Source organism: Oncorhynchus kisutch, linkage group LG13, assembly GCF_002021735.2.
Source record: "Oncorhynchus kisutch isolate 150728-3 linkage group LG13, Okis_V2, whole genome shotgun sequence".
NCBI lineage: Eukaryota > Metazoa > Chordata > Actinopteri > Salmoniformes > Salmonidae > Oncorhynchus > Oncorhynchus kisutch.
Genome location: NC_034186.2, coordinates 65,800,360 through 65,825,780, shown reverse-complemented (window position 1 = coordinate 65,825,780; position 25,421 = coordinate 65,800,360). Strand labels below are relative to the sequence as shown.

Genomic DNA, 25,421 nt, shown 5'->3' with positions numbered 1-25,421 from the left:
TGACTATTACTGTCCATTTAGGCAAGGGTCAAACCCATAGATTAATAGAGACTTTTGCATTTAGAATTTTTGGGACAACTCCATTGGTTCCACAAATGTAGCAAATACCATCTACATAAAGCTTTCGCATAACCCCCTTAAACCAGACCAAACTGTTTAAGAGCCCTCTGCTCATGCATACGAAGCTGCCATGCTGAGTCTCTTGCAATAGAGATTATCTTAATGAGACAAAGCTATAGAATACACATCAAGGTGAAATAAAGTGGTACCTCCAGGGAGGTAGGACTCGCTGGCTGTGTCATCGCCATCGTCACCGTCCTCATCGTCTCTGCTCAGCAGGTTGTTGACGGCCAGGTTGACATCCAGGTTGGTCCTCTGGAGCTCCCGGATGATCACACTCCTAGACTTCCCCTGAAGGACCACCTGAGCCTGGGGAAGAGGGGAGGCAACATGAAGATCACCACCCAGAAATCAACCATGTTGTGGCGGTGGTGACTGAACACCAGAGAGAAGAGAAGGCCATGTGTTGAGGACCTTGTTATAATTAACGAGGGGCTCTGGTCAAGCAATAAAATCGGTCAAATCTGATTTGTTAAGTGTTTCTTTAAAATGGTATATTCAGTGATAAGAAACTCTCATACGGTGGTTTCACTACCAGAATTTAAATCAATGTAGTTGAGGACAGACACTGGGTCTAACCTGGGAGATGAGTTCCTCTGGGATGACCGAGGCAGGGATGACAGGCTGGGGCTGGCTGCCCAGGAGACCAGAGCCCCGGTCCCTCCCTGTGCGGATCACCCTGGTCTGACGTCTCGAGTCCCTGGCAGCTGTAGACGACCTCCCAGAGGAGCCTCCACCACCACCTCCACTGACAGCTCCTCCTACACCTCCTCCCCCTGCACCTCCTACACTGCTGCTGCTGCCACCGCCACCACCACCACCTCCTCCTCCACCGTTCACCCCGGAGCTCCAGCGACTCCTGTTATAGCACAAGGCGAAGGTCAGGCACAGCAGTCAGCCACACAGCAGAAACTCTTTCAAATCAACACATGGCTGCCTGCCTGCGCACTGGATTAGCAATTAACCGTGGGACCGCTGGCTTTCACAGAGAGTGCAGAGGTCTTAGGGTATTTATGCATACAGCAATTTGGAACCGATAGTTTGGTAGCAAATGTCTTTTGTCATTTTTGAGAGATGAATTTGACCACATTAAATCTCAAATAAGGGGCCAGTAAAGTAAGAAAAAAAGGTGGAAAAAACAATGGAGGATGGTAGATTGCTTTCACCTAGTGTCATTCAAAATCAGCCCACAGCACATTTCTATCAAAGCTCAATAGGCATTTTATGTTTATGCCTTTAACCTCAGAGCTGCTGCTGCCTTGGTTTGAAGGTCCCAATTTCCAGGACAACTCTGTGGTACAAGGTCTGATTCTGACTGCACCATCTCATTTTACATGGACAATACCTGAATCCTGGATAGTAATAATGCCTTCAGCTGTCCTCCTGCAGCCGTCTTTGTCTAGGCCTAAGTGGCGCTAATGCACATGAAGCCGTATAACGACTTTACCCGAGAGTGTCTAGGGGAGGTTTTTCCTGAGGGCCCTTACTGCCAGAACTTACCCAAGGGTGTTGCCTGCCAGTCTGCCCAGTGTGTCAGAGCCAGACAGGAACCAGGGAGGATCACTAGTCCTGCCTGGCCTGGAGCTCCTTCCTGTCCCTGAACCACTGCCACTCAACTTTGAACTGGAAACAAAAGACAGGAAGACGGGAGATCAGATCAGTTACTACATACCTAGTAGTCCCACATGGGACCAAAGATTAAGAAGACAACCTGGAAGTGGAAATCCCAGGTTGTGGCCCATGTCTAGGGCTTTTACATTTTTATGTTTAAGGTTAAAAACAACAGGGGAATAGAGGCTAGCAGAGCAACACCCTCGGGAATCAGAATTGGCTGCAACTCGTTCCGCCTTCCAAGACTTATTCATTTTTAAAGGTTCTTGTTTTTTTTAGGGCTGCGATTGCGAACTCCTACAATAAGAATATGATCAAGTGTATTGTGTTAAATGTGATGTCTATTGTACATAGATGTATGAATTTGCTGCAGTCTACGTTTAAGTAAATTGCATTACTTACTTGCTACCAAATCATGAACAACGCCTGAGACTGACCATAATAGCATTGTCCTGTCTGAGATTCAAACCAATGACTCTTTTGTACACAGTATCTCAATATATTGTGAATTGCTTCCCAATTTAAAGAATGCAGATAGATTTTACTATTAGGCATTTTAGCAACACACAAAATATAGAAGTGTTTTATTTAGCAACTGAGTATAGTAAACCTAACAATTAATTGTGTAGACTTCTGCAGAAATAAATAATAAATAACCTGTAAAAATTTACATTTGTTTACCATTTATTACACAAGTATGACACTGTAAAAACTTGAAATACATCGTGCGGAGTGTGACTGGATAGTATTCCGAGTGGAAGCTTTGTTCAGTCAGCTGTCAAAGTTACTGATTGAAAATGTGCAGTGCTCGTTTCCACAGTAAGGCTTTCCAGTAACCCACAATGCAGCTGACTGCAAAGCTATTACCATCTGAAACCATCTCATTTTCTTTTGAAAAGTTCAGCTTATTTCACCGTGCCAGGCAACAAAGCATGTGCTCTGCAGAAAATCTTAAAGTAAACCAGTCACATTCACCAGTGTTTCTCAGACTGAATCACTTGCTTGCTTTGCAACTAGAGGGCCTAGTTCATGGTTTGACGCTGTTCTGCTGGTAAGACATATGGTATCAATGAAACTCACAAATGCAAGCTGGCCACCAACAAACACCCTAGCAACAGCTAAAAAGGCATTCTTGCTCATACAAAATAAAACAAAGAAAAGCAAAGAGCAGATTCATAATTGCAATTGGCTTTCAGAACGCGGCCTAAATTTCCTAAATGCTAAGATACCATTGCGAGCATTGTTTTGCCTAGTTTTTGGGGGACAATAAATTGCAGAAAGGGAATAAAATACAAATGACTTATCTATAAAACATACATTTCCCATGATGCAAAACACCTTAACACAGTCAACACTTTCTGGTCTTTCATTTGTGTGTTAAGTGACCAAGTAATAACATCATGAAACAGTTCTACTAGTAGGCCTAAGTACTTAGTAAGACCTCAGTGGAACTCAACTCGCAGGACTCACCATTGCTAGGCTTCAGCATGCAGGAGTCAAGGAAGACAAAATATCTTGCCGTGTTTTGTAAATGCAGATCTAAAACACTTATTGTCAATTCTGTTCACTCAAAATCAAGAATGTAAAAGGACTCATTTTGTGCTTCAGTTGCACTTCTCCACTCGGATGAAATATCTTTGCTCTCTCATTGGATCGCCAGACAGTGCCATGACTGATGTGTTCGGTACTTTCCTCCGGTGTAGTATTTACAGTAACAAGTTACAAAGCAAGATTAACGTCAAGCAAAACATTAGGAAATGTAGCTGGCTACATTCTTTCTATGACAAACATAACAAATATGATGGCCACCCATCGTTTTTGCAAAGAAATACCTTGCTTTTTCATTGAAAACTAATTTACTAGCCAAATAGCTTTGCACTTCTGTGGTCATATGATGAAAAAATTATACAGAATGTGTTGCAATAATGTATTTTGTGTGAAGAAAAACTACGTAGTTGCACACCCCTTATCACTCTACTGAAGCAAAAAAAACCACTTGATTTTTAATATAAAAACGCAGGTGAAATGGTTTAAAAAACAGATTTTTTTATGGTATATGTTTTGAAAATGCCGATTTCTGAAAGCTAATGCAACCCCTGGTATTGAAAGTTCTCTTAAAGTCCATTAGGATGAAACTATTTCCCTAGTGTAAACAGTCTCACCCATCGTTGCCATCTGGTTTGGTCAGCTCCAGACGATCAGGCTGGACAGCAAAGCTGATCCGACACACACGTCCATCCTGGAAAGAAAGAAATTACTCCATATTATCAAAACAGAAAAGGTGATGGCATGTCACACAAAAGACTGCACTAAAATATATATATATTTTTTTATTAATTCATGGTGCTCCTATTCATAAAAAATAAAATGTACGCGGAAACTACTTTTTTTCTCCCAAAAGTAGTGCATTGTATAGGAAATAGGGTGCCATTTGAAGTCACAACCTCTGTCAAAAATGTAGAGGCAGTACACCTCAAATGTTATTGATTGTAATATACATAAATCCTTCGATGTTACCTCAAGCAGAAAGCCAGCATGGTTTGGTCCAACTACACACTGTTTTAAGGTGGCCTGCTCCAGCAGGTTGAGGTGTGGATGACTGCATTAGAGACAGACAATGTAGTGAATGTTAACATGTATAAAAGCTATAAGATCGCTATATATCTGTGGAGTGTGGTCCCCGCTGAAAGACATAGCTGAATAATACATTTGCTGATAATTCCACAGTATTTAAAAAATATTAATGTCTTACCTGTTAAAGTTGTATTTGTTGAGTTTCTCCGACACTTCACGAAGTCTGTTAAGTATAAAAATTCAATAAAAAACATTGACAGTGAGATCGTTAATTTCCGTTCACGGTGTGAATTTGTGCAATTAACGGTCTGGAAATCCATGGCCAATAAGGACATTTCTACTAGTCTGTACTCTGTGTAGACTATAAGGAGCATGGCATCTGCTTACATGACGTTAACAAGAAGTCCAATAAGAATCTCAAATACATGAATGCTGATGACAACAGTATCAAAATGACTCACCAGCTGCATAAAAAAACACATTAAATAACAGTAAAGTTAAACAGTTAGAGCATGGTGTGTAAAACCATCTGCACTGCATTGGGACTGTTGCCTTCACTCACGCAGAGGATACTAGTGGGCAGGTCATTCCCCCAGTCAAAGAAACAGGGCATGTGCGGAGCTACATCCAACAGAGGAGACATCAGTACTATTGTGACCATTATTTTTAGTACAAGTTGAGCAGTTAGTATTTAGTACAACTCCAAGTCCATAACGGTCACCATCCTAGACCAGCAAAATCTTTGATTGTAGCGATGTTTAAAAAACATGTCACGTAAAACATGACAGGCTGACAGCTTTACTTCTTGTTTCAGCTCTAGCATCTATTCTCTCAATGAGTGAACTAGGCGCATGCCTTACTCGTTTTGCCTGCTATGAAATGACGGGTCAAATAGGGTCAACAATTGTTTAAACAGAGCTTCAACTGCTATAGGCTACACTACTAAAAGCATTGATTCTAATTCTAATGACTTAAGTACAACAATGGTTGTTGACAGGAAACAGGTGAAGTGAACAAACATTTAATTAATCCATATACTCAAGGGAGCAAGTCAATACAAAGGCTGTTATCATACAAAAAGTCTGCCACAGAAAGTGGACAAATCTTTTCAAAGATGCAATATTACCTGTTGCAAAGGGAGGAAAGGATATCAGACAGTTGCATGCAAGCTGTAAGGGGTGAAAATGTAAGTAATAGGCCTACGCCAAATGACATTTCCTGTCAAGCAAGCCCAGTGGACAAGCCAATGGATGGCAATGACTTAAAAGGCATGGCCCGGCCGGTTGTCCAGCGACAGTAACCAGTCCCTCTGCAGAAGATAAACAATGAGACAGCAACACTGTCTTGATATATGAGGCACACCATCCAGAGCCATTAATATCAACAGGACAGAAGGGCTCCTTTAGTCTGCAAGAAATGTGTTTGTGTATACTAAACATAATTTCCCCTCCTAACCTGTACAAAAATAATAAATGTTGTTCTAGCCATGTGGGTCAGAGAAGAATGTGTCCTCAGCCGGGTCATGAAAAGACATCCTAAACAGTCGAGGCATGAGCAGTCCATAAGACTGGCATATTGTGAGTCACAACCTACTCTTGGAAGCAAATATCTTATTTATTTGGGATAAAAGTATGCCTCTTGACAACTATGGTAAGAAACACCTCTTTGGTAAGACAAACAACTGCAGTTGAGCAGTAGGAGGATATATTAGCACATGGTGACCATATAGCAAATGTGAATGCATGCCATTGCCTGTGCTAGCAGCTTGTAAAAGATATGGCTTAGTTGGGGATTGATTGTCATTACACATTAGCCAATTCTATCGCAAGATGCGTGAACATGATTGTATTAGGAACCAGTCAAGTCCACTGAACCATCTTGGTCAATGAGGCCCAAGCAGGTGGTCAACGGTACAGACCCTGGACAAAATCCTAGCTTCAAATGTCATATCCTGGATTTTAATTCAAGGTCATTCAAGATATACTTTTCCAACGTCCCAATCTCTGTCTTAAAGTAGAATGGCCCATTAATCAGTTCAATCTCAACGGATGATATAAATAGGTTTACTATAAATCACCTGCAGAGCAAAATGCAGGTCACAATACACAGTCAACTGTTCATAGCTAGTCCTTGCCTCTCTTAAACGTCTGTAAAAATGTGTTGTAACTTAAAGGCCAACTCCACCACTTTTTTATTTGTCCAGTATATATGTGAAAACGGCGCATTTCTTTGTCTTGTACTTATAAAATAATCAAGTTAAAAAGTTATAGCGACCCGATGACATCTTCAACAGTGATTCAAGGTGACATGGGGACCAAGAAAATACACCCTTGGCCTACGAACCCGTTGCAGGTTTTGAAAATCATTCTTTTTTTTAACTTTTAATCTTACCTGCAATGATCACAGATAAACATTTTTAGGACCATTATACTTTTAAACCACAGATCATAGAAAAGCGCTGTTCTCATACTGTAGATTAAGAATATGAGGTTGAGAACGAGCTAATGTTTATTCACGAGGAACAATAGTTGGACGACTAACGTTAGTTAGCTAACTAACGTCGTTGGTTGGCTAGATTACTAAATCGAAGCAAATAAGCAATCCAATGTTAGCTTACAATTGGTTGGCTGGATAACCGTACCTAACTAACAAGCAAACATATTAGCACAAGTGTAGCTAGCTTAGCTAACGTTATCTAGCAATTACTAGCTAATACATTAGCTAGCTTATTAGCCACTTAACTAACTAGCTACATCTTCAATGGTTCCATTGAGCTAGCCAGCTGGATAGTCGACAATAAGATATCCAAAGGGTAGTTGACATGACATACAATGTCAAATGCAACAAAAAAAAACAATGACGGATCATTACAATGCCTTAATCACTGACGTTCCTTATTTTTTTCCCCATCCCCCAACCCGCATTGTCCGTCTCAACTTTGACCATCGGCCAATCATTCCAGGCAGAGTCAGAGAACGAACGAAACAGCTCCGTTAACTGCTGCTAGCTATGGCTAACTAGCTTGTTAGCCTAGCAGGCTAGCTAACGTCGTTAGCTACGTTGAAGAGGCTTGTTCAAGATGCCGGGCCTTGCTTCAAGTACGGTAATGTGGTCGAAAATTGTTTGATTGAAATACACATGACAATATGAATATTGCTTCGAAACAAATAGATAATCGTCGGGTACCACACCATACACATATATATTAATTTAAACCCTTATTTTTCACGCCCGCAACAAATACCTGTCATTGAGCTGGTCCTCAGTCCCGGGCAACGGGTGAACCACGAAGTGTATGGATGTCATGGATCCAATCCAAATTAACACATAAATGTGTCAAGTGTGTAGGAAATGTTATTTTCTCGATATTTGTATATGTAAGGATTCATGTAAATATTTTATGACAAAAAATCCCGAGCTAAGAACTACAGCCTCCTCACCCACATGCCGCCATCTTAACTCTACCAAGCTTTTTCGTTCTGTATGTTGATTAACCTTAGCACACACGAAAACTGGACGCTGGTTGGACCTGAACAGAAACAGGGAATATGTTAAACGGAACGGGATTGGTTTAAAGAAGAAAGGCAATGAAGAGAAAGGAAATTAAACATTTCTAGACGTCTAGCTCGTGCTATTTTAACGTTTTTATTGGATTGTGATAAGTCTATTGGATAGAAAGCAATAGTTTCATGATCTATGTTTTGTTACAGACATGGTCTCTATAACATCTGTATATACATTGGTTGCTTATTTTGCCAACAGTCTATCAAGTAAGACAAAAAGAGTTCCCCCAGGGACACTGTCTGGAGCCTCTCCCTATTATAGGTCTCTAAATCTACCCTAAATAAAAATGAACAATAAAATAACACCAAGGGCTCACTCAGAGTTTGAGTGTGTGTTATTTGGGTATTTTATTAGGATCCCCATTAGCTGTTGCGAAAGCAGGAACTACTCTTCCTGGGGGTCCAAACAAAACATGAAACATAACACAGAATGACATAATACAAAACATCAATAGACAAGAATGTGTTCATATATGATGTTTAGGATTAGTAGACTACAATTTAAAGGAAATTGCTACTGTTTTTTTTATATTGGTCCTGATGCAAGAGGTAGGATAATTATGGCAGTCTCCTCTCCTAGAATCAAATCAAAGTTTATTTGTCACGTGCGCCGAATACAACAGGTGTAGGTAGCCAATGTCCGGGAGCACTGGCTGGTCGGCCCAATTGAGATAGTATGTACATTAATGTATAGTTAAAGTATCTATGCATATATGATAAACAGAGAGTAGTAGCAGCGTAAAAAATAGGGGTTGGGGGCACACAATGCAAATAGTCCGGGTAGCCATTTGATTACCTGTTCAGAAGTCTTATGGCTTGGGGGTAAAAACTGTTGAGAAGCCTTTTTGTCCTAGACTTGGCACTCCGGTACCGCTTGCCATGCGGTAGTAGAGAGAACAGTCTATGACTGGGGTGGCTGGGGTCTTTGACAATTTTTAGGGTCTTCCTATGACGCCGCCTGGTGTAGAGGTCCTCAATGGCAGGCAGCTTAGCCCCAGTGATGTACTGGGCCGTACACACTACCCTCTGTAGTGCCTTGCAGTCAGAGGCCGAGAAATTGCTGTACCATGCAGGATGCTCTCGATCTTGCAGCTGTAGAACCTTTTGAGGATCTCAGGACCCATGCCAAATCTTTTTAGTTTCCTGAGGGGGAATAGGCTTTGTCGTGCCCTCTTCACAACTGGTGTGTTTGGACCATTCTAGTTTGTTGCTGATGTGGACACCAAGGAACTTGAAGCTCTCAACCTGCTCCACTACAGCCCCATCGATGAGAATGGGGTCGTGCTTGGTCCTCCTTTTCCTGCAGTCCACAATCATCTCCTTAGTCTTGGTTACGTTGAGGGATAAATTGTTATTCTGGCACCACCCGGCCAGGTCTCTGACCTCCTCCCTAAGAAGGAAGATTATACACAGGTACAAGATAAGGATACACAAAGGAACACTGCCAACAAATCCAAGGATGTTTGAGGTAATCCATAATAAATTGGGAGCTCTGTGGGGATTTAGCAAACAATGATAGTAGGTGATTCCTCTGACAATGACAAAACTGGGTCAATAGAGCAAACAAAATCATGTCTTACATTCAGACATTTCCTTTCCACTCTGTCATTACTTTTCTGAAAAATTAACATTCTCCGTTATGCAAACTGGTACGTGGATACTATAACATGGAGATTGAGGATCACTGTCCAATATGAATTTTGTGGAGGTGTTTAACCAATGATTGTATCCCATGCCATGTATAATCCCCATGCTCCCTCTGCTGGTTGACATCCCCACAGCTCAAGAGAGGAATTACATACTGGGCACAGACTTCAATTAAACGCTTAGTTTTGAATTACATTTGGTTGAGTTGTCAACTAACATGAATTCAACATGAAATGTTGCTTGATTTCACCCTGTCATATGATTTAAGTTAAAAGTTGTGTGAATAAAATACGAAATTCTCTTATATTGATGACTTTTTGCAAATCCAATCAGTTTTCTACATTGATTCAGTCATCACATAATTTTTGGGGGTTGAAATGATGTGGAAACAATGTTGATTCAACCAGTTTTTGCCCAGTGGGTAAAGTGGCGTAATGAAAAAGGTCCACAGATATAGCACCTGTCTATAGACCTTCAGTAACCACTGTCAAAATCATACATGTGTCCTATTTTCTTTCAAAAGTGTTTTCTATTTTAATGCATTTATTTATTTATTACTTCCTCCATTTAAACACATTGAAAACATTTGCTGTTTATAATGCTATTCTAGACATTTTGTCAGGAAGTTATGAGAAAACGCTGTAGTTTAAAATTTTCTGCATGTCTACACATTCTTCTATGGGTCAGAGAGAAAAACGTGCTATTGCTCACATTTTACCATGAGGTTGAGAGAGAATTTTGAAGTTCTAAATTCTATATATTTTGCTACTACCCTTTTTTTTCTTTTGTGGAGGTTGGGGGCCCCCTGGGGGTCGGAGTCCTGCATTCCTGTTCAGTAATCCGGCCCTATTAATATTTAAATATCTATACATGAAAATGTCATATTTTAAAAAGCCAGAATAACCAAAGGGACACTGGATATGGTGGGTTAAAAATACAATACAGATTAAAAATGCAATTCCTCTTCCTGAAATAATTGGAAATGAGGGAAATTGACAATAGAAAAGCAGAGTAACCTTAGGCCAGCCTCGCTACTGTAAAAGGCAGTCCTGTGCTGCTTGATTCATGTTTCCCTGGATATGAGTGCTGTGCTGGCCTAATTATGGCAGAATCCCCAAAAGAAGCATAGCAGCAGGAACCAATGGTATAATTATTTTTGCCTGTTTTTAGATTTCCACACAGCAATAAAACATGATGACCGGCTTTCGGTACGCCTCCAGTGTTGTTATATGTTAAAGTACATATTTTTGAAGAAAAATAATTAAAACATTTTGATAGACCTGCTGTAGTTTTTTAGATAACTCTATTATGTAGCAGAAGCATTGATTGCATATACCTACTCATCTAGAAACAGCTTTGACAGCTTCAGCAGTATAGACCTATGGTCTTTAAATTAGATTTTTATGCCAGCAGATGGCAGGCTTTGTCTTTCACCTTTTATTTTATTTTTTTTTCGCCTTTTGAAAAGTTTGTTGTTGGCTGCTGATTGAGTATCCCAGAGACAGGGCCCAAATCCTACCCTTATGATTAGTACGCTTTGTCAACTCACACGTATTTGCCTGTTTCTTAAAAAATAGTACCTTTTCAAGAAATATTGTCTTTTATGATCACAGTATCAGAATAATAATTTATTTATGAAGGCATTTAATACAGAAAATAAAGATTTCTATATTTCTCCAAAAAGAAAAAATACAGTATATGCTCTGTGTTAAAAATCAACACAAATGGAAAATGATACATCTGTGTTCTCGGGGTATAAAATTATCTAAACTGTATACAACTGCTCGTTTCAAATTAAATCAAATTAATTTATATAGCCCTTCGTACATCAGCTGATATCTCAAAGTGCTGTACAGAAACCCAGCCTAAAACCCCAAACAGCAAGCAATGCAGGTGTAGAAGCACAGTGGCTAGGAAAAACTCTCTAGAAAGGCCAAAACCTAGGAAGAAACCTAGAGACCTCATTTGAATGACAAAGAGAGGCACATAGGTAATGCTACAGGTAATGCTACAGGATTGTATGTTCGTCATCACTTTCTTCTTCATCATTAGCATATACAGTTGAGGAAATTACTAATACTCTGAAATTCATGACTGTACAGCCCCTTAGAGTATAGGAGTGTAAAAGAAGGGAATAGATAGCTCCACTTCTCTCTGCCTGCCCCTGAGGTGAATGAGTGGAGAGAGACTCCTTCATCTGACAGACTCTCTCATTCTCTCAGGATCAACATAAACTACAAAATTCCCAGAGAGTCAGCTGCTGTGATCTGCTTCACACTCACTTGCTTTCAAATCAAATCAAATCAAATCAAATGTATTTATATAGCCCTTCGTACATCAGCTGATATCCCAAAGTGCTGTACAGAAACCCAGCCCAAAACCCCAAACAGCAAGCAATGCAGGTGTAGAAGCACGGTGGCTAGGAAAAACTCCCGAGAAAGGCCAATACCTAGGAAGAAACCTAGAGAGGAACCAGGCTATGTGGGGTGGCCAGTCCTCTTCTGGCTGTGCCGGGTGGAGATTATAACAGAACATGGTCAAGATGTTCAATGTTCATAAATGACCAGCATGGTCGAATAATAATAAGGCAGAACAGTTGAAACTAGAGCAGCAGCACAGTCAGGTGGAGGTTGAAACTGGAGCAGCAGCATGGCCAGGTAGACTGGGGACAGCAAGGAGTCATCATGTCAGGTAGTCCTGGGGCATGGTCCTAGGGCTCAGGTCAGTTGAAACTGGAACAGCAGCATGGCCAGGTGGACTGGGGACAGCAAGGAGTCATCATGTCAGGTAGTCCTGGGGCATGGTCCTAGGGCTCAGGTCCTCCGATGACTGAAGGATCTTTCTTCAGTGAAGTTAGATTTGGTACAGCTGGTTGACAATTCTCTCAGCGGTATTGCGCAATGTTTCTACAAAAAAGAAAAACATGAGAACAAATTTGGTTAATGTGGCCATTGGTCTGGTACTAGACGTACACATAGAGTAAATGTGAGGTGAACATGTTTTAGTTTCTTATGTTGTGTTATAACCTCTATGGTCTATGGTTATAACAGGTTTATAACAAATATACAGTTTGTTTTTTACTTTCCCTTCAGGTAATCTGCATGTTTGTATTCTGAATTGTCAGTGGCAAGCCACATTACATATTTTACATGATTAAATACATTATTAAGATAGTTGGATGACAGAAAAAAGGCAAACACTGATTATTCAGATGATGTACACTACCTTTCAAAAGTTTGCGGTCACTTAGAAATATCCTTGTTTTTGAAAGAAAAGCACATTTTTGTCCATTTAAAATAACATCAAATTGATCAGAAATACAGTGTAGACATTGTTAATGTTGTAAATGACTATTGTAGCTGGAACGGCTGATTTCTTATGGAATGTCTACATAGGCGTACAGAGGCCCATTATCAGCAATCATCACTCCTGTGTTTCAATGGCACGTTGTGTTAGCTAATCCAAGTTTATCATTTTAAAAGGCTAATTGATCATTAGAAAACCCTTTTGCAATTATGTCAGCACAGCTGAAGGGTTTTCTAATGATCAATTAGCCTTTTAAAATGGTAAACTTGGATTAGCTAACACAACGTTCCATTGGAACACAGGAGTGATGGTTGCTGATAATGGGCCTCTGTACGCTTATGTAGATATTCCATAAAAAATCTGCCATTTCCAGCTACAATAGTCATTTACAAAATTAACAATGTCTACTGTCACGCCCTGACCAAAGAAAGCTGTTTATTTTCTATGATGGTTGGGGCGTGATAGTGACTAGGGTGGGTCATCTAGGTGAATTGTATTTCTATGGTGGGCTGATATGGTTCCCAATCAGAGGCAGCTGTTTGTCGTTGTCTCTGACTGGGGATCATATTTAGGTAGCCATTTCCTCATTTGTGTTTGTGGGATCTTGACTATGTGTAGTTGCCTGTCAGCACTAGTTTGTATAGTGTTTCGGTTGTTCATTTTGTTGGTTTGTTCGATGCACATTCATTAAAAGAGAATGTACGCATACCGCGCTTCGCCTTGGTCTACTCATTACAACTTTGGTCTACTCATTACAACTACCGTGACAGTCTACACTGCATTTCGGATCAATTTTATGTTATTGAAATGGACAAAAAAACATGCTTTTCCTTCAAAAACAAGGACATTTTGTAAGTGACCCCAAGCTTTTGAACGGTAGTGTGTATATTTTGCAGATTATGCTTGCTAACTGTTGGACAAGACATTTTCCAAAAAATATCACCTGCAGGATAATTTCCAGGAGTTTAACTGAGATTGTATAGCTGGTGGAACTGTCGTCAAAACATGTTTCTCTTCCAGAAATCCACTGTGTGCCTCTGTGTATTCCTATCCTGAGGTGGTTGAACTCCATGCCAGTACCACTCTGTTGCCACTAAGCCTAAATGTTACCCTTTATCAGAGCCAAGTCAAACAAGAACACAGAAATATCACTGTTTAGATTACGGGTCAATGTGTTATCAAATGGCCTAAAATGGGGATCAATATGGACATACTGATAATAAAATAAACAGCAGGGAACTTGCTGTGTCACTGCAATGGATGCACTGCATTATACAATGCAGTAATGTAGTGCACATCCTTCAACTTTCACCTCACATATTCACATTGGTTATACAATTTAGATCAGATTACAACCTAGCCACTTAAAAGCTTAATTTGATGGGGCAGTAAAGAAGTGGAGGAATACTGTAGTTAGAGCCATATTGTGTGGAGTAGTGTTTGGAGTAAAACCCTGGTGTCCTTTACTTAAAGTAATCCACACCACACCTGGTTTCAAATTATTTGTTTACAATGATAGACAACAACTTTAGCTGCACTTGATTGAGCTTGCCTTGCACAATGGAACCAATAGAATAGACCCAAAAGTACAAACGTCACCCATCTGGCATTCCAGGTGGACTAATTGAAATGCTCAAAAGTATTTGAAAGAAAACTAATACTATTTGAAATGAGGTCTCACCCATTCACACAGGGGGAAGGCATCAGTAAACAGTGCAAATGTCTCCAGGATTTAAGATTTACATTTTACAGTCCTCCAATGCACACTCTGAAGACCAAACGCTGAGCCTCTCTCCACTGCTATTTCACCACCACTAAACAAGCCCGCATCAGCTGTGACGACACCAGCTCTTGTCACTCAGGCCAGCACAAATATGGGTTATTTCCAGCTCAGTAACAAGATAGCTCACTAAGGAGTGAGGCTTTAAAATAACTGCTCTGTACTGCTAGCTGGGACTTTTTTTTTTTTTTTTTTTTAGGACTGGTCAGTGTGGGATAAACTGGAATAAGTCTGCGTCTAGTGTTAATGTTAGTAATCTAGTATGGGTCTGTCTAGGTCTAGAGGCATGCAACCACCTCTCACTACTCTACCCCCATGCATTACGATCTCACAAGCAACCCAGCTTCAGAGTTCAGGGTAATGTGACTGCTGGCATATACGTGAGAAAGGGGGAGGGATGGACGCTGCTGGGCTTTTCCTGGTCTCTTCTTCTGAGAAAAAGGGATAAATTCAGGGACTGTGCCCAGGCCCTCTTGCCACCCCTCCATTCCAGCAATAATCTCAGATGAACAGCAGCAGCTCAGATAGCCTATAAGGTTCTGATCACAAGATACTGTACTGGCACAGTTGCCTCAAGCCTCAAAGTTAGCCCAACACTCCAGATACGACCCCATCTATATGCATTACAACTTGAATCTAGGACACACTATTTGGCCTGAGATGTACAGTACATAAGCTTGGCACCCAGAGCTAGAGACCGCTGACCGTCTAGAGACCGTGCATTGACACTACATGATACTGTGATACAGTGAACTGGTAATGGAGTTAACTCTTTTAAGGAACACTGTACTTGATGGAAAGAGTTCAGTGAGTCACAACTGACTGGACTGAATCAAATATTTTATTATTTGATTTATAGTCAGTTATTTTAATGGAGGTAAGATGTTAAAATGTATGATTCAGTGTCAGATAGACAGTACCACCACCCGGAGGCCTGGAGATGCCGTGAAGCCTGGCTGTGGATGTGTACCAAATAGCTCCCTATTTTCTGTATAGTGCACTAGCCTATGGGCCCTGGTCAAAAGTTGTGCATTGTTAAGGGAACAGGGGGCCTTTTGGGAGGCAGACTGTGTGTATGTTTCACTATTGTCTCTGTCTGCAGCCTCCCGTTGTTCCCAGTCTCTGACCCGTGGAGGAACGTCTAGACATCTGACACTTACCTTATCCATACAGAACAGATAACCCCCCCCATCTCTGTTGGCAGGATAGAACACTCTACCAGACCTACTGAGGGCAGCAGTCCAAAAACTGCAGACACTTAATAGGGTGATGTCTCTCTCTGTACACAGCCACATTGGGGTGGCAGGTAGCCTAGTGGTTACAGCGCTGGGCCAGTACCCGAAAGGTTGCTGAATCAAATCCCTGAGCTGACAAGGTAAAAATCTATCGTTCTGCCCCTGAACAAGGCAGTTAACCTTCCCTGGTAGGCCGTCATTGTAAATAAAAATGTTTTCTTAACTGACTTGCCTAGATAAATACAATTTAGCCTTTATCTATCCCTGTTTAAATCCCTTGAGGTTAAAGGGAATAATGTAAAAGAGCTTTTGTCTGTAGCAGGTAGAGTTAAGTGCCTTGCTCAAGGGGACAATGACAGGAACACTTGAACTCCCACCAGATTGTTCCTGTCAGCTGGGATTCAAACCAGCAACTCTCCTGTTGTTGGAAACCAGATATCCAAATCAGATATTGTATATGCAATGTGGTCTCAGAGCATTTAGTATTATTCTGTATCTGTTTGTAAATCAGAGACAATCCATTTAGTATGATATCTTACGTATGGTATGTGTTCATTTGTGGATGTCCATCATCCATTTCAAACGATATGTTATGAATTACACTTCATATGTAATGTTATGAATTGCAATTCATACAACATGTTCTGAATTTGCAAAATGTACAATGTTTGGAATTTGCTTAAAGTATGATATGTTACGAATTCCAATTTGTTGTGGCTAAAGTTAGCTAGGTGGGTACTAAGGCCAACGTTAGCTAGCTGGCTAACGTTAGCTCTAGGGGTTAGGGGTTAAGGTTAGGAGTTAGCTAAAAGGGTTAAGGTTTGGGAAAGGGTTAGCTAAAAGGGTTGTGGTTAGGGGAATGGTTAGCTAACATGCTAAGTAGTTGCAAAGTAGCTAAAAAGTAGTAAGTAGTTGCAAAGTTGGTAATTAGCTAAAATGCTGAAGAGATCCATCATGGGTTTTGAACACACAATCTTTGAGTTGCTAGATGTTCATGTTATACACCTACCCAACCACCCTCCTGCTGTTTTATGCAACCATACCAAATGTAATATATCATACAAATTTGGTATCCCGGATTTACGTTTACTATATTATGTCTAGTCTATGAGACCAGTCTGCAATATAATATTGCATTTAGTCTTTAAAGGTCAAGTCTTCTTGACTTTAAAAAAAAGAATGTTTTAAAAAAAGAAAGTAATAACAATATAATGTGTGTAAACGGATGTAATATAATATAACAACAAAAGTATCATCAGATGTAGTTCAATAGACTGGAAAAACGGAGAACTTTCAAAATTCGGCAATTAGTCATGTTAGGGGTTTTATGTCCCTCATTGAACTCCGGATAGGAGGATTCGCAGCGTTATTTTCACACGCTGATGCTGTTGTGTACCACGCTGTTTCCACGGACCACATCAGCCCCTGATCACGCGTTGATTCTTCTCCTATTGGTTCCTTTCTTGCACACCTTTGTGTCTGATTGGCTGAAAGTAGAGACCGGCCCCTCTGTATCCACTGTATTTGAAATTATGGCTGAATGGAACTAGAAAAAGGAAAAGAGAAACATATATTGTAACATTTACCACAAGTCCGACTGTCACACATCACTTCATTAGCACAGTGACGTTACATTCGATACATTGTCTTCGAATATGAGAAAATGTATGTCGTCCTTTGTCGAGCGCCACAACAATGTAAGTAGCTACAATCCTCATTCTCACTGAAGGCTTTTAGGAAACCACTAACGTTAGGGTGATGTTAGATGATGAAATGTTTTTTTTTTTTAAAGCGCATCTATCGCTTTGAAATACGTTTAGAATGTAAACAGAACTTTTTGAGATCTGTTTAGTAATAATAAGTGGATGTTGAGTTTTAGTTGAATTTTTTGGATGTGGGGGGGATGTAATATAATATAACAACAAAAGTATCATCAGATGTAGTTCAATAGACTGGAAAAACGGAGAACTTTCAAAATTCGGCAATTAGTCATGTTAGGGGTTTTATGTCCCTCATTGAACTCCGGATAGGAGGATTCGCAGCGTTATTTTCACACGCTGATGCTGTTGTGTACCACGCTGTTTCCACGGACCACATCAGCCCCTGATCACGCGTTGATTCTTCTCCTATTGGTTCCTTTCTTGCACACCTTTGTGTCTGATTGGCTGAAAGTAGAGACCGGCCCCTCTGTATCCACTGTATTTGAAATTATGGCTGAATGGAACTAGAAAAAGGAAAAGAGAAACATATATTGTAACATTTACCACAAGTCCGACTGTCACACATCACTTCATTAGCACAGTGACGTTACATTCGATACATTGTCTTCGAATATGAGAAAATGTATGTCGTCCTTTGTCGAGCGCCACAACAATGTAAGTAGCTACAATCCTCATTCTCACTGAAGGCTTTTAGGAAACCACTAACGTTAGGGTGATGTTAGATGATGAAATGTTTTTTTTTTTTAAAGCGCATCTATCGCTTTGAAATACGTTTAGAATGTAAACAGAACTTTTTGAGATCTGTTTAGTAATAATAAGTGGATGTTGAGTTTTAGTTGAATTTTTTGGATGTGGGGGGGGGGGGGGGGGGGGGGGGGGGCACAAATTCTGAACTCCTCATGAGGGGCCGCAGGGGCTGGCGGGTCTGCGTAACCACATCCATACCCACACATGCAGTCAACTGATTTGAGCAATCAATCCATTTGTGAAGTTAAATGACTGAACTCTCTTCACTATAGTAAATGTATTATACCAGTAGCCAGGGCTGGCCCTAGCCTTTTCGGGGCCCTATGCGAGCAAAACATGTTACTTGTTTACTTGACAGCAGAGATACATTTTTTTAGTTTTAAAGTTAATTTATTGCAATTATATACAGTTTGCCGTTGCACAAAGGGGCTCCTTAGTGGCGCAGTGGTCTATCTCAGTGCTAGAGGCGTCACTCCAGACCCTGGTTCGATCCTGGGCTGTATCACAACCAGCCGTGATCAGCAGTCCCATAGGGTGGCGCACAATTGGCTCAGCAGTCATTGTAAAATAAGAATTTGTTTTTAACTGAGTTGCCTAGTTAAATAAAAACATAGACTAAATGTTGCAGTTTTAAAGCAAGTTTTCTGCAACACATTTCTCATAGGGCAGAGAGAAATTGTCAACATTTTCTAACAAATTTCATGCAATTCTACTCATTTTTCAATAGGGCGGAGAGAGATTTGAGCAGTTTTAAAGTGAATTTCCTGCAATTCTACACAGTTTGCAATGACTAATGCTATGTTTATATGATATCTGAGTGAGAGTGACTAACAAAATCAATGGAGGCCCCCTGGAGGTTAGGGCCCCTGGGCACGTGCCTTCTGTACCCAGTTGGTATTCGGCCATGATTACTACGTTTAGATAGTTGGCTAGACTAACTTAACATTCAAAAAATTGTTAGCTGACATTGCTAATTGAGTAACTGTCAGTGACTGACATATCAAGGAAAAACTGCTGATGCACAACCAAATTTTGACATTTTACTATGATCCTGAAGCCTACAAATAGGCCAGTTGACAATCCCTGATTTACATATTCTGTTAGTATTGGTTGACAAGTAAATCAATTATGTAAGGTATCTAAAGATTTACTGAAGTGTATAGAGAAAAGCTACTGACACAGCATGAGCATTGTGTTTACTAACTAGCTGAAGAATAATGACAGTTGGTCCAATCATAATTTTCTTTGCTTCTTTATGGACGGAAAAGTAATTGACAAATATAATTTCATATTTCACTTTAAACTTTTGACATTTATAATATCACCTTTCAACTAATGTCTAATGAGCTTGTATGTCTTTAGAGAAAGGATAATTATGGATCACAGGGACTAGGTACATGACATTATGATGAGATACATGAGTATACCAAACATTAGGAACACCTTCCTAATATTGAGTTGCACCCCCCCCCTTTTCCCCTCACAACCAAAGCCACGGTAAGTAGGGGTGCTGAGGGTGCTGCAGCACCGCCTGAAAAATCGGAATAAAACAAATATATATAATTTTCCCACAAAAGTAGCGAACTGGGCCTCAATGGTCCTGTATCAGGGATGCTGGCCCATGTAGCCTCCAATGCTTCCCACAACTGTGTCAAGTTGGCTGGATGTCCATTGGATGGTGGACCATTCTTAATACACACGGGAAACTGTTGAGCATGAAAAACCCAGCAGCGTTGCATTTCTTGACACAAACCGGTGCGCCTGGCACCTACTACCATACCCCGTTCAAAGGCACTGAAATATTTTGTCTTGCCCACTTGAATGGCACATATAAACAATCCATGTCTCAATTATCTCAAGGCTTAAAAAACCTTCTTTAACCTGTCTCCTCCCTTTCATCTACGCTGATTGAAGTGGATTTAACAAGTGACATTAATAAGAGATCGTAGCTTTCACTTGGATTCACCTGATCAGTCAATATCATGGAAAGAGCAGGTGTTCTTAATGTTTTTTACACTCAGTGTACATTCCTTTATCTGTTAACAGAGTGACACCGTGGAAGTTGATGAGCTGTACTATCCTGGCAGTCAGAACCATGAAGAGTCCCAGTGTCACCCTATGGCCGTGGGAGACATGGAGGCGGTGGAGGCTCTTATGTTTATGAACACCCACTGGAAAGCCAGGACTTCCAGGAGCTTCAAGCATAGACAGTTCCGACCTCTGACCCCTTCCCCTGACTTCTCAGAGGATGACTCTCATCTCTCATTTGACCCGGCTGAGGTTTGTGAGTCTCTGGTAAATTTCCTGTGTTACTTGTGTGTGTTGTCACATTCATTCACTGTGATAATCCTCCATACTAAGTGAAATGTAATAAATATAACCTCACACAATGTAGAGATTATATCGTTTCGTAACCACTTCAGGTTTTTCCCCCCCCTCCCGTCTCAGTGTATAACCCCGCCATACAGCCCGCCAAACTTTGAGGCCATTCACAGTCATCCTGCTCCAGAGACAGTACAGACCTCCTGGTGCCAGAGACATAACCCACAGCCAGCACAGCAGGGCTTGACACAGTCACAGATGGTCAGCCAGCCCCGATCACAGGCCACCAGTGTGATCCGTCACACTGCAGACGCACAGCACTGCAGCTGGAGCATCTGTCCAGCCGCCCCCCTGGAGCAAAGACTAAACCAACCCCTGCCTCCCCAGCCCCAGCCAAGCCCAGACAGCATCAACAACCCCCTGGCAGATAGGCTATCTGGCAGGGGCTCCAAAGGGAACATGACACCCCTTGACTCCTCTGCTGAACCGGCTGCCATCCAGGCTCCAGTTACTGTAACTCTGCCAGCCTCTGTTGGTAAATTCCACCAACCTACATCGGTGTCCCCTGTCAACTGTAGGGTTTCTCCTGTTCCGGTTTATTGCCAGATACTACCTGCTGTGCCAATTGCAACGAACAGTCATATTCCAATGGTTACCACCACCATGGTGGCGGCAACCAGTCACCAACAACAGTCAGCAACAGTTGGTCCTCCTTCAGTCTTCTTCATGGGTGACCAGGTGACAAAGGGCCCTATCATCTTCTTGGTTCCCCGGCCAGTTGTCGGGATCCAGCCGTCAGTGCTGACATCTGGTGGCACCAAGCTGCCAGCCATCGCCCCAGCGCCAGGCTTTACCTCAGTGGTCCAGCGGAGCAGCCTACAGCCTGCTGAGGTGTCCAGAGTCCGCAGCCATATCTGCCCCCACGAGGACTGTGGCAAGACCTACTTTAAGAGCTCCCACCTCAAGGCTCACATGAGGACTCACACAGGTAAGACAGGGCTTGTGGGGAGTGTGGTTGAAATGTTACAAATTCAGGTAGTGGCCTTTTTGTTTACAAGTAACACAAGCATTACATATTGTAGGAATAACAACAGAGTTTATCTCATTTTTTTTTTTGTGTTCTTTTCTTTGGCTTCCTCTTGCTACCTTATTGGTGCTGTAATTGCACTAAAGCCACAACGTTCAAAGACCTCCTTACATACCGTAACAACAAGGTCAGGTAATCACCCTCTTAGCCTGTATGGCTGACTGTGTGTGTGTCCTGCTGTAACACTAGTCTTTCCTCTATGTGTTCTGCTCAGGTGAGAAACCTTTCAAATGCAGGTGGGAAGGCTGTGAGAGACGCTTCGCTCGATCCGATGAGCTATCACGCCACCGTAGAATCCACACGGGAGAGAAGCGTTTCGCCTGCCCCATGTGCCACAGCCGCTTCATGCGTAGCGACCACCTGGCCAAGCACGCCCGTCGACACCTGGCCACTAAGAAGGTGCCCTGTTGGCAGATGGGAGTCTGTCACAGCAGTGATGTTACACATGCAGTGTTTTCAGCACCGTTTCTTCGTCCTCTGCCCAGAATAAACTCTTGCCTTAAAGACACTGTAGAATAAGCTATTTCGTCATTAGATGGGAACTCATTCACTGTGATACTGTTCACTGAAGACTTCAATGCACATCAATGCAATTAATTACATTTTGAATTCTTTAAAAACTAAAGTTGTTTGACATGTTTAAAGTTTCTTGACTTACAGTTTCATATTTCATTCAGGTCCACTTGAGATTACATTGTTATTGGCAGTTTAATGTGTGATGAATGATAGCAGGGTTTTTACTCATTTACATTTGATCAACTCTTACTTATTGAAGATTATACTCATATTATTGTTTACAACTGTGCTTTAAACTACTGACAAGACAAGATCAACCTCTTTGCATGTGGTTGTAGTGGTGGCAACTGTCCGCTCTTTCTGTGGCAACCTCCAAAGTGTGGAGCAAGGTACAGAAATGTAGAAGTCAAATCTGTGAACAACTAGAGGCTTAGATAGACTCTTTCTGAATCCCCGAGCCTACCAAATAAGTAAATTACCGTTATGGATTGCAAAACTATGCTTAACTATTAGATCTTGTACATTAATTGTTTTTCTACCTAGTGAATGTGTTCAATACACTGTATATTTAATATTAATGAGAATTGTTTGGCCAAAGAAAGAATGTTAGAGAAAAGTTTGTATATTTAACTTTAACTTGTTTTGTTACAGGTGAAATAAAATGTGTAAAACTTTACTAGTTTGTTGTATTTGTGTTGAATTCAAATCAAATGTTTTTTGTCACACGTGCCAAATACAACCGGTGTAGACCTTACATTGAAATGCTTACTTACAAGCCCTTAACCAACAATGCAGTTCAAGAAATAGTTAACAAAATATTTACTAAAGAGATCATTTGTACAAGTAGGTAGAGGTAAAGTGACTGCATAGATAATTAACAGCAAGTAGCAGCAGTGTAAAAACAAAGGTGTGGGGGGGGTCAATGTAAATAATCCGGGGGGCCATTTTATCAATTGTTCAGCAGTCTTATGGCTTGGGGTAGAAGCTGTTAAAGAGCCTTTTGGACCTCGACTTGGCACTCCGGTGCATCTTGCCGTGCGGTGGCAGAGAGAACAGTCTATGACTTGGGTGACTGGAGTCTTTCACAATTTTTTGGCCCTTCCTCTGACATGCCTAGTCTATAGGTCCTGGATGGCAAGACGCTTGGCCCCAGTTATGTACTGGGCTGTACACAATGTAGCGCCTTACAGTCGGATGCCAAGCAGTTGCCATACCAGGTGGTGAAGCAAACGATCAGGATGCTCTCGATGGTGTAGCTGTAGAACTTTTTGAGGTTCTGGGGACCCATGCCAAATCTTTTCTTTCTCCTGAGAGGGAAAGGGCGTTGACATGCCCTCTTCATGACTTTCTTGGTGTGTTTGGACCATGAGTTTGTTGGTGATGTGGACACCAAGGAACTTGAAATTCTCGACCCGCTCCACTACAGCCCCGTCAATGTGAATGGGGGCTTTCGGCCCTCCTTTTCCTGTAGTCCATGATCATCTCCTTTGTCTTGCTCACATTGAGGGTGAGGTTGTTGCCCTGGCACCACACTGTGAGAGGATATGTGTTGCGTTACTGAAGTGAGGGGTAAACTACAAAGAAAGATAAAGGAGTTAGCCAGCTAGAAAAATAAACTTGAAATGGCCATGGTCTAATTGACTCAACAACCAATAACACATACACTACATGACTAAAAGAATGTGGACACCTGGACGCATCTCGGAATGTACAACTCGTCGGTCCTTGTCACGAATGGGCTATAGCAGCTTTCCTATCCGCTAAAAACAAGAAGAAGAGGCTCCACTGGGCATGCAATCACCAACACTGGACGATTGAGGAGTGGAAAAACTTTGCCTGGTCTGACGAATCCCGGTTCCTGTTGCGTCATCCTGATGGCAGAGTCAGGATTTCGAGTAAGCCGCACAAGTCTATGGCTCTGTGTCAATGGTACAGGATGGTGGCGGAATGGTGTGGGGAATGTTTTCTTGGCACACGTAAGGTCACTTGACCTTGCTTCTGGACAAGCTAAACACCTTCGCCCGCTTTGAGGATTTTATTTTTTTTTTATTTTTTTTATTTCACCTTTATTTAACCAGGTAGGCTAGTTGAGAACAAGTTCTCATTTGCAACTGCGACCTGGCCAAGATAAAGCATAGCAGTGTGAGCATACAACAAAGAGTTACACATGGAGTAAACAATTAACAAGTCAATAACACAGTAGAAAACGAAGGGGGGGTCTATATACAATGTGTGCAAAAGGCATGAGGAGGTAGGCAAATAATTACAATTTTGCAGATTAACACTGGAGTGATAAAAGATCAGATGGTCATGTACAGGTAGAGATATTGGTGTGCAGAAGAGCAGAAAAGTATAGAGTATATAGGATAAAACACTGCCCCCGACGCGATCCCCTACCAAGGACTGTGGGTCCTCCTTCTCCATTGCCGACGTAAGACATTTAAGCGTGTTAACCCTCACAAGGCTGCAGGCCCAGACGGCATCCCTAGCCATGTCCTCAGAGCATGTGCAGACCAGCTGACTGGAGTGTTTACAGACATATTCAATCTCTCCCGATCCCTGTCTGCTGTCCCCACTTGCTTCAAGATGTCCACCGTTGTTCCATGAAGTGCTTTGAGAGGCTAGTTAAGGATCATATCACTTCTACCTTACACCAAGACCCACCAAGACCCACTTTCTTACCATTTCAATAGATCCACAGACGATGCAATCGCCATCACACTTCACTATCCCATCTGCACAAGAGGAATACCTATGTAAGAATGCTGTTCAGTGACTATAGCTCAGCATTCAACACCATAGTACAAAACAAGCTCATAATTAAGCTCGGGGCCCTGGGTCTGAACCCCGCCCTTTGCAACTGGGTCCTGGACTTCCTGACGGGCCGCCCTCCAGGTGGTGAAGGTAGGAAACAACACCTCCACTTCGCTGATCCTCAACACAGGGGCCCCACAAGGTTGCGTGCTCAGCCCCCTCCTGTTCTCCCTGTTCACCAATGACTGCGTGGCCATGCACGCCTCCAACTCAATAAAGTTTGCAGATGATAACATTAGTAGGCCTGATTACCAACAATGACAAGACAGCCCTAAAGGGAGGAGGTGAGGGCCCTGGGAGAGTGGTGCCAGGAAAATAACCTCTCACGTCATCAAAACCAAGGAGCTGATTATGGACTTCAGGAAACAGCAGAGGGAG

General features: G+C 41.6%; 2 protein-coding genes across 46 annotated transcripts in view; one reads left to right on the top strand and one right to left on the bottom strand.

Moving 5' to 3' along the window:
- Positions 1-7,791, bottom strand: part of LOC109901873 (E3 ubiquitin-protein ligase UBR5) — a 45,931-nt gene extending 38,140 nt beyond the window's left edge. For 22 of the 40 annotated variants that reach the window (XM_031786981.1, XM_031786994.1, XM_031786996.1 and 19 more), the window contains exons 1-7: positions 7,550-7,790; positions 4,484-4,528; positions 4,249-4,330; positions 3,894-3,970; positions 1,621-1,743; positions 700-979; positions 270-429 (exon numbers count right to left, since the gene is read on the bottom strand). In XM_031786981.1, the coding sequence (XP_031642841.1) occupies positions 270-429; positions 700-979; positions 1,621-1,743; positions 3,894-3,970; positions 4,249-4,330; positions 4,484-4,528; positions 7,550-7,611 (829 nt within the window). In that variant the 5' untranslated portion in view covers positions 7,612-7,790. Of the gene's footprint in view, positions 1-269; positions 430-699; positions 980-1,620; positions 1,744-3,893; positions 3,971-4,248; positions 4,331-4,483; positions 4,529-7,549 lie in introns of all 40 variants that reach the window. The other 18 variants (XM_031787007.1, XM_031787011.1, XM_031787008.1 and 15 more) reach the window with 4 other exon arrangements.
- Positions 7,792-17,113: 9,322 nt separating this feature from the next.
- On the top strand, positions 17,114-22,905 carry LOC109901874 (Krueppel-like factor 10). 6 transcript variants are annotated; one of them, XM_031786980.1, is made up of 5 exons: positions 17,613-18,211; positions 20,351-20,599; positions 20,753-21,614; positions 21,800-21,845; positions 21,928-22,039. In XM_031786980.1, the coding sequence occupies exons 1-5, from the start codon at positions 18,170-18,172 to the stop codon at positions 21,929-21,931; spliced, it is 1,203 nt and encodes a 400-aa protein (XP_031642840.1). In that variant the 5' UTR covers positions 17,613-18,169; the 3' UTR covers positions 21,932-22,039. The 6 variants fall into 6 exon arrangements, with proteins under 6 accessions (XP_031642838.1, XP_031642837.1, XP_031642840.1 ...); XM_031786978.1 differs by lacking the exons at positions 17,613-18,211; positions 21,800-21,845 and adding an exon at positions 17,114-17,533 and having other exon boundaries at positions 20,351-20,584; positions 21,928-22,905; XM_031786977.1 differs by lacking the exons at positions 17,613-18,211; positions 21,800-21,845 and adding an exon at positions 17,114-17,533 and having other exon boundaries at positions 21,928-22,905.
- The last annotated feature ends 2,516 nt before the right edge of the window (positions 22,906-25,421 follow it).

Bases quoted from the DNA above. Each gene is read 5' to 3' on its own strand.
- LOC109901874 (XM_031786977.1), top strand. From the start codon at position 17,492: ATGAGAAAATGTATGTCGTCCTTTGTCGAGCGCCACAACAAT. The intron at 20,600-20,752 runs GTAAATTTCCTG...CTCCCGTCTCAG, and splicing joins CTGAGGTTTGTGAGTCTCTG to TGTATAACCCCGCCATACAG. The intron at 21,615-21,927 runs GTAAGACAGGGC...TGTTCTGCTCAG, and splicing joins TCACATGAGGACTCACACAG to GTGAGAAACCTTTCAAATGC.